This window comes from Apus apus, chromosome 25 (assembly GCF_020740795.1).
Source record: "Apus apus isolate bApuApu2 chromosome 25, bApuApu2.pri.cur, whole genome shotgun sequence".
NCBI lineage: Eukaryota > Metazoa > Chordata > Aves > Apodiformes > Apodidae > Apus > Apus apus.
This window is the reverse complement of record NC_067306.1, coordinates 566947-582020: the sequence shown is the minus strand read 5'-3', so window position 1 is coordinate 582020 and position 15074 is coordinate 566947. Positions and strand designations below refer to the sequence as shown.

Sequence of the window (15074 nt, the reverse complement as noted above, 5' to 3'; positions counted from 1 at the left end):
GGATCTGTTAGAGCAAGTCCAGAGGAGGCCACGGAGATGATGGAAGGGCTGGAGCAGCTCTGCTCTGGAGACAGGCTGGGAGAGTTGGGGTGTTCAGCCTGGAGAAGAGAAGACTCCAGGGAGACCTTAGAGCACCTTCCAGTGCCTGAAGGGGCTCCAGGAAAGCTGGGGAGGGACTTTTTACAAGGGCAGGGAGGGATGGGAGCAGGGGGAATGGTTTAAAGAGGGGAGATTTATATTAGATATTAGGAAGAATTTCTTTCCTGTGTGTGCTCCCCCGCACGGCACAGCTGCCCTTTGCTCCTCGGGGCTGGCACCAAACGCCGGGGCTGCCAAAGCAAAGGGACTTTGAGTGGGGGGAGGGATCCCACAATCAGCTTTGCTGCACCCCAGGGATCTCCCCCTGTGACTGGGGTTGACACAAGCCCGCGAGCCCGGGGTTTGCTGTCTGGTGTCCCCGCTCGTTTTTGCTAACAAAGGCTGAGCAGTGGGATTCCCCGAGGGCAGAGCCTTTTCTGGGCTGAATCTTTGGCCTCCAGGGCTTCTCGGGAGGGGAGGTTCAGGACTGGATGGCACGGTGCCTTTTAACGAGGGAAATTATTAAAACCCTGATTGTGAAACGAGGAAACAATTGTCTCCCTCCTGAAAGGGAGACAAGAACAGGGAGTGATTTAAGTACTTCCCTCAAGTTAAACAATTCAGAGTCAGGCAGGAGCCCCTCTCCTTCAGTCACCAGCAGAGCAAAAACCAAGATGTAAACCATGCGATACCAAATTCCCCTCCCAGGTGCTGCAGCCAGACCAGGCACTCTGGAGGTAAATTCGGGCATTTTGGTGCTCTGAAAAGCACCCAAAGCTGTCAGGGCCCTCCTGCACCCTGCTGCAAGGCCAGAGCATTCTGAGTCCTTCTCCCAAGCCCACCCGGGCTCAGCTGGCACCGGCAAAGCCCCCAGCAGGGCTGATGCCCCGGGCACAGGGTCCCCGCGCCGGGTGTTGCTGTCGGGGTCAGTTCAGCTCCGGTTGCTAATCTAGGATTGACAGCTAGGCCCGCTCTGCCTGTTCCCAGCCTCCTGGCAGGCTATTTAAACCTGATATTAATTTGTTTAATGTCATCAGCAGTTTGGTGTTACTGCAAGCAAGCGTCAAGCAGAGGGAGTGCAGAGGTGTAAAGACTGGGAGGATGGGGCAGGGGGGCTGACAATCATCTGGGGGCTGTTCTCCTTCCCCTGGGACACCCACAAGCCCTGGGCAAGTTTGACATCTCCTGACCTCTAACTCTGCTGGCAAGGACTGGCCGGGCCCATGTAGAGCCCTGAACCCCTTGCTCCATCCACCCTCACCCCCAGCCCTGACCAGCCCACTGAGCTCTGCACAGCAATTTCCTCAACAAATCACCTCCCGGTGCCGAGCCTGTCCTAGCCGGGCAGGCAGGTCCTGGCTGGCATCACCCCAGCTGAAACGGGTCGAGCTGGTGGGACACGGAGGGGTGGGAGAGAGGACGGGCAGCGCGGGGCGGTGCGTTTGATGGCCGAGCCTTGGGGCCGGCTGGAGCAGAGGCTAATTGCAGGTGCTGATTACAGAGCCCTGCCGGGAACGCCTCCCGCCCGCCCCTGCCCAGCCCCAGCCGATCCCTGGAATTTCCCAGCCAGGCAGCGTGAGCCATGCCAGTGCATAACCTGCTGTATTTGTGCTGGACCCCAGTGCTGGCTCACGGCGGTGGCACAAACCCTCCCAGTGGGTCCAGGCCCTCGTCACCCTCCCAGGGCACCACCAGCACCTGGACGGGGCAAAACCCGCGGCTGCTCCTCCCCCACAACATCCCGCACGGAGCTGCCACTGCTGAGCATCTTCACCAGAGCCTCTGCTGGGAAGGGTGCCCAGGAGCTCTGACAACTGGCTTTACCATCCCTGCGGAACACCGTGGGAGGCACTAAAAAAACGTTCAGAGCCAAGGGACATTGTTGCATCAGATGCTGCACCCACCTCCCACGGTCACTGCTTTTTGACAGAGGTTGTTAACCAAACTCCAAGCAGGGACTAAACCAGAGGTTACTGTGCCAAGAGGGGAGAGGGCCCGGCCCAGCCAAGGCCCCAGCACCCTCAGCCTGCGCCCTGGGAGAGGCAGATCCCCAGCGCATGGTGAGAGGGGAGCGTTGGCCTCCACCCACCGCAGAGCCGGGCTTGCTCCAGCACGTCGCTCCAGCAGAGCCGGCAGCAGCAGCTCAGGGGAAAGGGAGGGCTGGGAGATGGGGAGGGTGCTCGGGAAGACACTGTGACCCATCTGGCTCCATTTGGGCATGGGTTGTCCCTAATGCCACCAATTCACTGAGGTCCTTGGGAGGACAGACAGCAGTAACTACAACAAAGTGATCAGTCTGAAACCTACTGAGGGCAGTGTTAAACTCCTCGCTGGCTGAGAGACAACCCAGACAGGCTCTGCCCAGCCTTGGGCAAAAGCAACCTGGCAAATAGCAACCAGAATTGGGCAATGAACACCTCCATAAACAAGAGGGAAGAGAGAAGGATAAAACGCCAGCAGGAAGCACACATACCACCCCCCTCCCCAGGTCTGCTGAACCTTCCAGAGCCTTTCAGGCTGACTTTGTTCATCAAGGATTTAGAGTATAATTTGGGGGTGAAAGATGCCAGATAGGATCAAGACCCATACACCTGGAGGACCATATCAGTTTTCTTCTGCTTGGTAACCTGAGCCCGCCAGCAGCAGGAGGCTCAGGCTGGGGGCTCATCCCCACAGGGCCAGGAAGGCAAGCACTGACCTTTCCTGCTCCCGGGTTTGCTCAGGATTAAGATAACATATTTTAAGGGCTGAATCCTGCCCCCGGGGGGTTCCCACACAAAGAGGACAGGGTTTGTGGCTCGCGTTCCCCCCACAGCCCCCCCTGGGGAAACAGGGACCTAGTCAAACACCACCCCCCTGCATCAAGTCAAGGCACCCAGGTTTTTTAACTAAAAACTGGAGATTTCTGCTCTTACAAGTATAATAAAGCAGGGGGGTAATAATACATTTGGGGGGGAGGGGGGTGGCATGGTACTGTCTGTCTGACAGGGATGGGGACACACCCCCAGGAGCTGCTGAGGGAACCCACACCCCACAGGAGGCTGCAGTTGGAGGGCTGGGGTTTAACCTCAGTTTTCCCCAGGAAGAGAAGGTCTGGTCTCATTGTGTTGCTAAGAACCACGATAACAGCCAAACGCCTCAGCTTTTCTTCTCTGTGGTACTTTAATCTTCCCCATTTCGGGAGCAGAGAACAATATTGCCCTTTCATTAATCCCAGCTCCTGTGCGAAGCCTCAGCTTTAAACTGTGATAGAAACTGCTCCATTAAGGGCCTTTTTGTTGCAGGGCAAGGCTTTAAAATATTTTCCCTTCATTTTAGTAAGGATACACACATACACAAAAAAAAGCACAGCTTAAAATTGCTTAAATGTGTATTCTCAACATTCTCACCCTTCAACATGGTAATGCTGCCTGGGTGTCACCATGGGGGACAGCCACTGTGTCCCCAGGTCTGGGGACATTAAATAGGGGCTGCTCCATCCATCCTCACCCTCCAAGGGGAGCCCCAAGGACGCGCCCAGGAGGTGCTGCAGGAGAGCTGGGGCCACCCTGTCACCTCCCCCCGTTAATCATCTTTCACCAGGAGATGTCTAATTACAAAGGCATCCAGGACAGGTCTGCAAATAGGGTGGAGAAATTGGATGACCTAAAAATATTTAATTATCAGGAGAAGGGTTGGAAATTACACCTGTAAATAGTTTCAGAGAGAGTGTAATATTTTCCATCTAATTTAGGAGGCCCTCCTGGAAGAAGCAGGGCAGAGGATTTCACCTGCAGCCACACTTCAGTGCATGAAGGAACCTTTCACACCTCACTGAGCCCAGATCCCAAACCTGGGGCTTTGTTTGAACTCCCGAACTCACCCAGCTCTGCTGGGAAGGACACCTGGAGCCCACCCTGGCACAAATGTGCCAGGGGCTTCCAGGGCTGAGCCCCCCAGCACCTCAGCTCCCATAACATAACGGCAGCACAACAGCTTGGGAATATCTGTCAGAGGTTTTGTGACATGAGGGTTGCAGCAGTGTGTGGAGCCCCATGGAAACCCAGCACCTTCCCAATGCCACTGCTGGCTCCCGGGCTGTCACCCCCACTCACATCAGCCCCAGTTCCCCCTTCACTGGGTCTCCAGCCCCCCCCCAGCACAGCCAACATCAGAGCAGGGCCCCAGCAACTCCAGCCACGCAGCTTCTAACATAGCCTGGCACTGTTCCCCCCTTCCCATGGCTGAGGGCTGCCCCACTCGGTACCTGCAACAGCCGCCTTCCTCCTCCCTCCTCATCCTCCTGGATCGAGGTGGATCCACATTTGCCATGTGGTTTCCCCTGGCCCCATGCGGATTTGGGGGGAGAGGGGCCAAGCCCCCACATTGCCTCAGCTGGAGACTGGCACAGCAACCAGCTGCCCAAAATCTTCATACTTAATTAGCCAGGGGGTGACTCTGGCTCAGGTCTTGCCCCCAAGGTCTCTGCTCAGCTCTGTGCCCCTTGGGGGGTCCTGGGGACGTGCTGGGGAGTGCAGCAGCTCTGTGGGGACAGGCACGTGCGCCGGTGCCACAGGGCAGAGCACACTGAGATGCTCCTGCTGACATGGCAATGGTAAAATAAATGAAACTATTACTCATAAATCTATGGCTGTAGAAAATATCAAAGGTGAACTGAAGCAGCACTGTGTGCAAGTTTCCAAAAAGCAGCAACAACTCAGAGGCAAGAAAAAGGAAGGAAACCTAATTTAGGGTGATCACACAGTGACTGCAACCAGACCCAGTCCAGCTCCAACAAACTAAACCCCCTACTCAGAGGGGGCTGCAGCCCCAGGGGGAGCTGGGGGGCAGAGGCCACACAGGAGCTGGTCACTCATGGTCAGTGCACTCGGCTTTGCCCTGCTCTGTCCTCAGTGGAATCAGCCATCCCATGGGAGCCCCAGGCAGGGCGAAGGGCAGATCCTGGAGCGATGCACCGCAGCACTGCCTGGCCTCATGCAGCCAAAGTGTGGGTTGGGCAGAGGGAGCTGAGCACCCCGACAGCAGCTCAGCACCCAGCTCCTTACTCCCCCCCAGGCACAAACCCAGCTCCAGGGCTCTAGCAGTTGCCATTTCTCAATGGCCACAGTCGGGTTTTCTCCCTCACGCCACAACACCGTGGGGTTGTACAGAGGAGAGATCAGTCTGGGAAGGAAGGCACAAAGCATGACGAGGGGAGATCATCTCTTCACAGAAAATTTTAAATTGCTTACGACTTACTGTCTGCGAACATAAAACAGTTTAACCAGCCGACCCTAAATCACAGTGACAGCTTTACACTACCCACAAACCTCTGCTCGTGCTTATCCAGCTCAGTCCTGCCTTCCTCCCCAGCTGCTTTTTTTTTTTTTAAGCACTCACTCCCCCCTTTCTCCAGAGAGCAGCACACGGGTGTGCACACGCGTGTGGAGAAGCAACGAGCAGGGCCCAAGGCTGGTGCCTGGGGGCTGCCTTCCCAGCCCCACTGTCCATCAAGACCCTGGCCCAGCCACTTCCCCACCGCTGCCTCCCTGGTCCTCCCCATCGTTCAGCCCTGGTGACCTTCAGGATGGTGCCTGGGCACAGGGAGGCTGTGCAGCCCCCACACCCACAGCCCAGCATGACCCATGCCACCAGCACCCCAGGACATTTCATCTCCCTTCCCTGTTCGAGTGGGACAGCAACTGTCCCCCGCCCCAGAAACCATCCCACAGGGCCACCGAGGTCCCACACGTCCTCACCTCTCCCTGGGAATGTTTAAGGAGAAAAACACACCTTTGTGCAGGGGGCAGAGTGGGGCAGCACAGCAGCACAGGGGAGCCCGGTCCCGCCTCTTCCAGCAGGATGCAGCAGCTCCAACACCCAGCGCTGCCAGGAGAGCTGGGAGCAGCCCCAGCCCCTGAGCACCCCGGGGATGGGGATCGGCGGCTGCTAACGAGCCGAGACACGCTCGTGGTTAGCTGCTGCTTTTACCATTTTTTTCCCTACTTAAAATAAATCCCAGGCTTTCCTCTTCCAAATCTGCTGAGCTGATGTGACATGGGAAACTGTGAAATATTCCATGGCTGAGCATTCCCAGTTGCTCTTAATCCACTTCTAATGAAGATCACGTGTGACGCATCCCTGAGCTAAGTGGCCCTAAAATGCCATTGTTGCAACTTGATAGCAAACCACAGAGAAGAAAATTCCATCAAAATCCAAGATTAAGGACAACTAGCTCAAAAATACAGTGCTTACAAATAATAACACAAGGCAATTTCCTCCTGATTTTGGGAAAAATCACCAGCAGCATCATCCCTCCCCTGAGAAGCACCAGTGAAGGTCAGAGCCGTTTCACGCTGGAGACGATCCGGGGGCTGGCACAGAGCCCAGCGCCTGACTCCAACATTTGCAGCAGCCACTGCCCAGGACTCCCCTTCAAAATGACCCCATCCTTCCTGCCACCCGTTCCCCACCCCATGTTCTCACCCTCTGCCCTGACACCTCTCACCCTGTCGGACACGGGTCTGGTTCCCATGAGACCTCCCCCCCATTTCCCTCAATGCACTGAGAAACAGGAGCTTGATCCACTCCCTGCAAACACCCCCAAGGTTGCTGACCCCCATGGCCCAGGCACCTGGCTGCCACCACACCCCAAGATCATACTTGATACTTATCTGTGTTATCTTTGGCTTGGTGTCCAGCCCCTCCAGCTGGAGCATTCACCCTGGCTCCCCAGGCCCTCACTACAGGGGTGCTCAGAGCATCACCCAACAGCCTGTGTCAGGCTGTGCTTGCACAAGCCAAGCCCAGCAACTTCTCTGTGCCATATTTTTAGCAGAGAGCTTAAATTTTAAGGACCTTTTTAGAAGAAGAATGTCAAGAAAAAAACCCAAACAAACCCTGAAGCCTCTGGCCAGAAATCAGGGTACAGAGAGGATGGGCAATGCCCTGATGGGGAAGGCACATCTAGAAAATCCTTCTAGCAGAAGTTAACTGCTAATCAATTTATTTTTTATTTGAAGTTACCGACTCAATAAAACCAGAGATTAATTATGATAGTTATTAATCCATGATAAGCTGAATAGCTGGGCTTTTCAGAGGGAGAGCAAGTTAATGGGGTATTTTCCAAGGATTTAAATGGGAGCAGTTGTCTCCAGATTAATGGGCTGGCACAAGGCTGATGTGCCATGAGGAGGCTTTTGGGCTCCCACGGCACCTTTCACACGCAGCCCACAGGCCCCCTCCTCCCCATGCAACACAGTTTTTCAGTGTAACATCATCATTTAGTGGAACACAGATTTTTCTCCCAGTTCCCGGTGGTGGGGCAAATCTCTCCCTTCCTCAGCCCAGGGGCAGGGCTGCTGCTCACCTACCTCTGCCCAGCACCCAACCTGCCAGGACCCTCGAGGGACATCCCTGTGCCCCGACAGGGGAGGAGGAAGCCTGGGAATAAGCAGAGAAAAGGAAAATGTGCAATTGCACACTGTGCTGCTCCAAGCGTCACCTGATCCCTGCAAATATCTTTAAGACGTGATAAAAACATTAAATTTCCCCACTGAGATTCCAGGTTATTCAAATCTGATCTGAAAAGCTATTTTTAATCATCTTTGCTCGCAGCTGAAGGGAGCAGCCGAGGCCAACCGAGCAGGAGGACTCAGTGTGCTTGTCCTTCACTGAATTTGCAGAAGCTTAAAAGATGAACCCTGCACTGCTTGGCCACAAGGTCACCATCGACACGCAGGTCGGTGCCACGTCTGTCTCTGCTGGACATTAAAGGCCCTTTAACCCACGGGGTGGGTGTGGATCTGTTGCCCTGGAGCTGAGGAGAGCCCAATGCTGTACTCACATCCCAGGAGGTTGGGGCTCAGCTCCCACCCAGGCTGGTCACAAATGATGGGTCCCAAGCAAGGGCCACCCCAGCTCCAGCCCAGCCACTGCAGCCCAATTAGTGCCCAATTAGACTATAATCCTAGATTTTTGATACTGCTTTATACATTGGATGCTATTGCAGACAAAGCACCACTGAGCATCACCCTGTTCATTAAAGACAATTACAAGACTGCATGCATAACATGAAACTGAAAAAAAGGAGATTGGTTCTAAAATTGTTGGTAATTAACAGCTGAGGAGCTCCAGCAGCAGAGAGCAGCAGGGGGGAGGCAGAAGGGAACACTCCAGCAGCTGACCTCCAAGATGCTGAACAGAACAGGGTAACTCCCACTGACCCCTCCCCGCTCCTGGGGCAGAACTGGCTTCCAGGGGTCCCCACATCCCCCCCCCCGGGCACCCACCCCCCTCTGCTGCAGACCCAGCACTGCTGAAGCTGTCACAGCGATTTCTCTGCTCGTCTCAAACCTCTGCTCTGCAAACGCGCCAAGACAGACGCTGGAGCAGCTGATTGGGGAACGCAGGACCCTCCCCTTCTCACGAAGCTGTTCCTGCTGTGCGGGTGGGGACAGCATCAGGCAGCCAGGAGAGGGTCCGGGCATGTCACACCATGGGGGCACGTGGAGCAGAGGAAGAAGAGCTCACGACATGGGTTGGCACTGGGTGCCCCAGTCCAACCTGCAAACCTGGCCTTGGCTTTGGGTGCGGGGGAGCAGTTTGAGGGGGGCTCAGGTCTTGCACAGACCCTCTAGCACAAAGGACGCCTGGACAGGGTGTCCTTGTCCCCAGCACCCACCACACACCACCCCAGCCGAGGGGGTACGAGCTGCTGTCAGCTCAGATCTGCCTGGGAGGCTCCTCAGTGGAGGAGGACACTTCCCCCCCACATCTCAACAAGATGAGAGCTGACAGGGCCCAGGGATGCTGGTTCTGGCAGTGGGGGAGCACAAGCTGCTATTCATGTTCCCTGACTTTTTTGGGACACTGCTGAAAGGGTCTTCTCTGGGAGCAGGAGACAGCAAGGGAGTAAATTCCTGAAACACTGCAGCTCAGCCCATCCCAAGATGGGCAGCCCCTGGGGTCATCCTGGAGGACAAAAGGAAGCAGCAAACCCTTGTCCCCTGCCCTGCCCCAGCAGTTTGCACCAGCATGAAAGCAGCACTGGAGGCTGTGCCTGCAGCCTCTGCTCCCCAGTTTGGGGCAGCACTGGCTCTTTCTGCCCATTCAGCACTGGAACTGGGGGTCCAGCCCATGGCTGCAGGACTACGGGGACATCAAGAACAAACTGAGCTCACTTGGGCACCCTTGAAAATCACAGGCAGTAATTAAATCACTCTTGACCCAGTTGGATTTGAACTGGCATCTGCAACATGAAAACATCTTTCATCTGTGAACAGCCTGTATTAATTGCTGCTGCACTGCAATTCAACATGAGACAACAGAAATCTATGATTTGCCTTCAAGAAAATGCCTAATGAACAATAATTTGTTTTTCAATTGGAGGTCTTTCTGGCAAAGCACTAATAAATTGTAATGATACTGATTATCGCGTCTGTTTGCCAGCCAAGTTGCTCCACAGCTTCGCTCCGTGAAGCACAAGCGCTTCCGGGCTTTGCAGAAACAACTGATGGGAGAAGCCAGAGAGGAACTGGGGCAGATCGAGCAGCATCAGTGAAAGGCACCTTTGCTGTAGCTGTGGATGTCAGTGCCAGATGGGGGTTCCAGCACGGAGGAACCTCCCCTCTTTGTCTAACTCCATTAGTTCATTTCACCCCTTGTCTTTAGAAACCTCCACCTCTCCCCAAGGCTCCCCCAGCAATGACACATTATCAGAGCTGTGTGTTTGCTGCAGCTTGGCCAGGAGATGTCTGGGAAGGGACCACAGCTCCCATGGCCACAGGCAGGAACATTCTCTCAGCACCCAAAGGTACTGGTTCAGCTGGTGAAGGGCTCCAGGAGGGGTGTGGTGGGGCAGGACTCCCTTGCTCCAATCCTCTCTGCTCGGCCCTGCCTGCACCCTCCTGCCCACACTGCAGCCCAGCCAGGAGCACCTGGAGCTTTTCCAGCACTTGTCCTTAAGCAGAAAGTGCTGGTCCCCTCTTCTCAGCAGTGGGGGACAGTTGTGTCTGGGGGAGATCAGCCCCTCTCCAGTGCAGACACGGGGCCGGGTCGCACCCAGAACCCGCAGTGCCAGCAGCACACGGTCACCAGAGAAGATGCATCACATCAGCCAGTTCCCGGCCCTAATCTGTCACTCACAGCCACGTGTTCCCCAAGCTCACGCCTCAGGAGGCTGGGAAAGGTTTCCCGTGACAGAGCTGGAAATGACATTTTTAACCAAAAGCCTGGGGAGAAGGGCGGCTGCGGCCGAGCGACGCCGGCTGCGGAGGGAGCACCGTCCTCCGCCGGCAGCGCTTCCCCAGCGCCGCAGGGACGGGGGGGGCAGCAGGCGGGTCTGCTGTTTCCCCACATGAGCAAATCACAGCCCCACGCAAACAGAAGCAAACTTCATCCTGAACGGCAGAGAAAAGTCCTAAGGGCTGTGCCCATCTGCTGGAGCCCGTGGCACTGGCTGAGGCCAGGGATGATGCAGAAGTACAAAGTACATACTTGCATGCTCTGAGATTCTTTGGCTCAGTAGGAAACGCATCCCTGGACAGCCTCCCATTGAGCCACAACCAGGTCCAGGACAGAGTCTGGAAGCTGCAGGCTGGAATTTATGAGCCCTGTTCCCATTAAAATAGCAGGCGGTATTTCCACCTGTCAGTAAATGATAAACAGACCAGCTCCTTTACATACCCCATACCTGGCTCAGACAAAACCAGCACCAGGGAGGGCAGGATTTGGCATCAAGATGACCATTGCCATGCGAGGAATTTGTGGCTCCAGCCTTGCCCTGTCTTTAGCAGAAGTAGGTATTTATACAGGCTGGTTCCCAGGGGTCTGCCAAGGCACCACAGCAGGGCCCTGGCACCGCCCGGCTGCCCATCCACTGCACCATCCCAACCCCACTACAAGCCAGGTCCCAGTGCCACTTCCCCATCTAAGAGAAAATCTGGTGTTCAGCAAGATGGAAAGTGCTGGAGCAGCACACGGGTCCAGGTTTGCACTCAGGACCCCCAGTGCAGAGGTGACAGAAGCCACCAGTGAGCTCAGTGGTGAAGGTGCCAGCATCAAGCGCAGCCACCCCAGTCCTGGAGAGCATCACTGCAGTGGCCACCCATCGCTAGCTGGGTCAGACAGTGGGATTTACCACTCTGCAACCCACCACTGCTTTGCTGTTTGCAGAAGCATTGCAGATTCATTTGCCAGCCCTTCAGATGTTCTGAAACAAACCTTTCCTGACCAGTCTCGGACTGGGCTCCAGCCCCTCACAGCTCTGCTGTGGGAAGCCAGGGTGCCCAGAGCAAGGGACCTGCCCTGCACACACTGTGCGATGGGATTCCACCATATTCCTGCCCTCTCCCATTCCCTTCAACTTCTCACCACCCTCACACCAAATAAAGGCATCAATTTTCTACAAAGTGGTCCAGAGAGCTCAGCTCATTAACTGAACTGGTAATTAGTCTGTAAGGATAGGAGGGCAGGTTATGGGGTTGGCTGCTCCTAGAGCTCTCAGGTAGTCAACAACCCAGATGCCAACAGCTGCTGCACCTTTGGATGTGCTCATCCCACAGCACATCCTCTGTGGAAACACTACAAGATGCTCACAAGACACCAAGTACCAGCAACCACAACCGCACATGGACAGGACCCACACATCCTTCTGCCTGGCGCAGCACCCTGGGCTCTCAGGCCCCAAAACCACTTGAGGACCAGTAGTGTCAGTGGGCAGGGAAGTCCCTGGTGTTCAGGCAGATCAGCAAGTGAGAGGTGCCGACGACACAGAGTTCCTGACTGTCTCATGACTCCAGCGCACCAAGCCCAGCGGAGCAGCTGTCCCAGAGCAAGGGCAGCCTTGGGGCAACCTTGGCCTGACGGACGGGCTCCTACCTTGGGCCACTGGCATCTTCCCCTTGTTGAGCTGCTTGAGGCGCTTCTGGTGGGACTTGCCATTGTAGTGGATCTGCGCCTGCGCGGCCGAGTTGAGCTGGATGTTGCAGACCTCGCAGAGCGTGAACGACTGGTGCTTCTTCTCCCGCTTCATGCGCTGCTCGGGCTGGCTGGGGGGGCAGCTGCCCATCTCCACCAGCCGCACCCCACTCTCAGGGGAGTGAGACGGGCTCAGGGGTCTCTTCATGCCTGCGGGAGGAAGGACAGACCTGCCGTGAGGACACAGGGACCAGCACAGGGGGGCGGGTGAGGCAGGAAAGCTCAGCACAGGTCCCATGCCTGAGAGGTGCTCAGACTGCTTGAATCTGGGGAACTCCTTGAGCAAGAGCAGCAGCACTTGCATCTCTGCAAGGAGTTGCATCAGGGAAGATGACACGAGCAGCAGCATTCCCAGGTGGTTAGTGCTGGAGCAGAGAATAACCTAGTTCTTCCAAGTTTCTAGCACCAGAGAACACTCCTCATGTCAGTTAAAGCCTTTCTGTTCGCTCCCAGACACCGCAGGTTTGTCCAAGCTGGATGGTGACCAGCTCTTTGCAGGCAAGAAATCCAGGACCCGTGTGCTGCTCTGGTGCCCCACAGCCCAGCCCTGCTGCAGCAGGAGCAGCCCCAGCACCCACAACCTGAGCCACCAGCACCATCCTACCTGCACTAAGATGCTACCTGTCCTGAACACAGGGCCAAAATCCATCAGCCATATGAGCTCCAGACCTGCACAGGGACACCCTGGGGAAGGGCTGCCCACAGAGGAGTTCAGATCAGCCAGGAATGGCCTTTGCCTTGCAGACACACTGTCCTCAGTGCCCAGGGTCCACAGTAGTGACCCTGGACCCAGAGCTGCTGGGATATCCAGAGCCTTGGAGAGGCATGAAGGTCACCCAAGCCCTGCGATCTAGTTACCACCTTGGCACGGGCAGCTGCTGCTTAAGGATACACACAGGCATGCTGTGCTGAGACCCTGAGGGGCCAGGAGCAGGGCAGAGGTGTCTGTGGGGGACAGATGAGTCCCCAATGTGCACTGCAGAGATGTCCCTGGCACCCTCAGGATGGGCTGCACAAGCACTGCCTCCCTGCCTGACTTCGTGCAGCACCATCCTGGAACACCACCCAGTAGCCCCAGCCCACCAGTCCCGATGGTGGGAGCCCCCCACATCCCCTCAGACACCTTGTGCTTCCCAGCCCTGCACCCTCCCCCCCCCCGGCACTGCTGCAGGAGGTGACAGGCCGAGCTCCTGCCGGCTCCTCTCCCGGAAAAGCACCATAATTTCTCTCCAAGGAGCACTCATTGCACCTCGAGGCCCCTAGCAAGCACTCCCAGTTCCCCAGCAGCAAGCTTGGGCGGCCCCGGGGGGGGGCTCGGCGGGGCCTGCCCGCCCACCCACCACCCAAAGCTGGGGGGAGTGCGGAGGCCTCAGACAGAGCAGGTTTTGATGCATTCAGAACAGACAGTAAGCAAAATTGAAGCATCCGGACCCCGGCAGCGGGGCCAGCCCGGGCGGGCTCCGGGCGCTGCAGCCCCGGCCGCGGCCCCACGGGGGCGGACACGCTCCGCGCGGCGCCCGCCCCAGGGTCCCGCAGCCACCGGGGCGGGGGTCGGGGCGGGCCCCTCCGTGGGGGCTCCCGAAAAGCCCGGTGAGGGGGCCGCGGTGCGGGCGGAGCCACTTGGCAGGGTTGGGGCAGCAGCGGGGACCCCCGCCCGGTGCGTGGGTTCGCACCCACCCGTGTGATGAGCGTCCCGGTCCTCCGCGGGTTTTGGCACTTCCCATGTGCCAAACCCGCCTTGCTCTTTGCAACTCCCCGGAGGTGACAAAAAGCATCTCCCTTAAAAGTTATATTTAGCAAGACGGAGCGGAAGGCTTTTCCACGAGCTGTTAATGGAGCCGGAGGCAAAAGCCGGGACCTGCAGGGCTGGAGGCGGCCCGGGCTGGCCCCACCTGCCCGGCTCACAAGCAGCGATGGAGCCAGCCCGGTGTAATCCCAGGGAACCTCACCATCGCACGCCCACCACAGCGCTTGTCACCCTCTCCTGATGGAATTAATAGTTTTTGCTCCAGGATGGACGAGGACCTGCACAATATGCTCCAACCTTGCAGCCAGCTGCACATCAGACAGAAGGTTGGACTAATCACCAACAGTCCCTTCCAGCCTAAACTACTTAGCTAAAACCATCATCAGTAAGATCCTTAAACTTCATCTTCACCAGTTAAAATCTGAAGCAACGTAACAGAAAGGACATTATATTAAAAATAAGTAAAACTACTTTTTTAGCCAAAGGATTTCACAGCCCAAAGTCTTCATGTCTGCTCCCTCTTAGCTCTGTAGCCTCTCTAGAGACCTTGGGCTTGTTCCTGGGGCTCCAACTTCACATTTCAATGAAACTGAAAGAAAACACATGGCCCTTGCGTTCAAGGTAAGTGAAAAACTTGGCACAGCCCTGAAAGCCTAAAAAAAACCCACCCAAACAACAAACAACATACCACAAAAAAACAACAACTGAGAAAAATACAAAAACCCATCTAGAATTTTATTTACAAAACCCAAAACTAAATAACTGATGTTTTCCAAATGAAACCTCCCAGCCTTGGCAGGCTCAGGGCTGGCAGGGCTGCAGGATGGAGCCACCCTGCACCGACACAAGGAGCTCAGCACCAGAGCTGCCCTGGCCAACCCACCATGTCATTTGTGGTCACTCCCCAAAACTGGCAGCAATCGATGCCCAATTACACTCGGTTGGGCAGGGAGCCCCGTGGACCCCAGAGAAAGGGCCTTTACCAGAATAACCATTAGCAGAGCAGCTGGGAAGCAGATCTGGGTGACAATCAGCATCAGGAATGTGAAACTGGGCCTCAGGGACACGCAGAGCTCTGGGGGGGGATGTGGAGGCAGGTCCCCGGGTGCCCTTGGCATCCTCCCCCTCCCGAGTATTTTTAATGCAATTACATCCCAGGACGCAGAGCTAAAATTGGAACATTATGTGGACAAAGTATCCCAAAAGTCTCCCTCATCTTAAAAAAAGGAGCTGCTGTTGCTTTGATTAGCCTGCAGCTCCTGTCCTGGCTCCCGTTGCAGGGTTTGGAAGG

At 56.1% G+C, this 15074-nt stretch overlaps 1 protein-coding gene across 3 annotated transcripts in view; it reads right to left on the bottom strand.

The window, feature by feature from the left end:
• ZNF385C (zinc finger protein 385C) overlaps positions 1 to 15074 on the bottom strand; it is a 63121-nt gene that overhangs the window by 30612 nt on the left and 17435 nt on the right. For 2 of the 3 annotated variants that reach the window (XM_051640221.1, XM_051640223.1), the window contains exon 2: positions 11938 to 12186. The exons of the other annotated variant lie outside the window; for it this stretch is intronic. In XM_051640221.1, coding sequence (XP_051496181.1) covers positions 11938 to 12186 — 249 coding nt within the window. The remainder of the gene's footprint in view (positions 1 to 11937; positions 12187 to 15074) is intronic. 3 annotated transcript variants of the gene reach the window in all.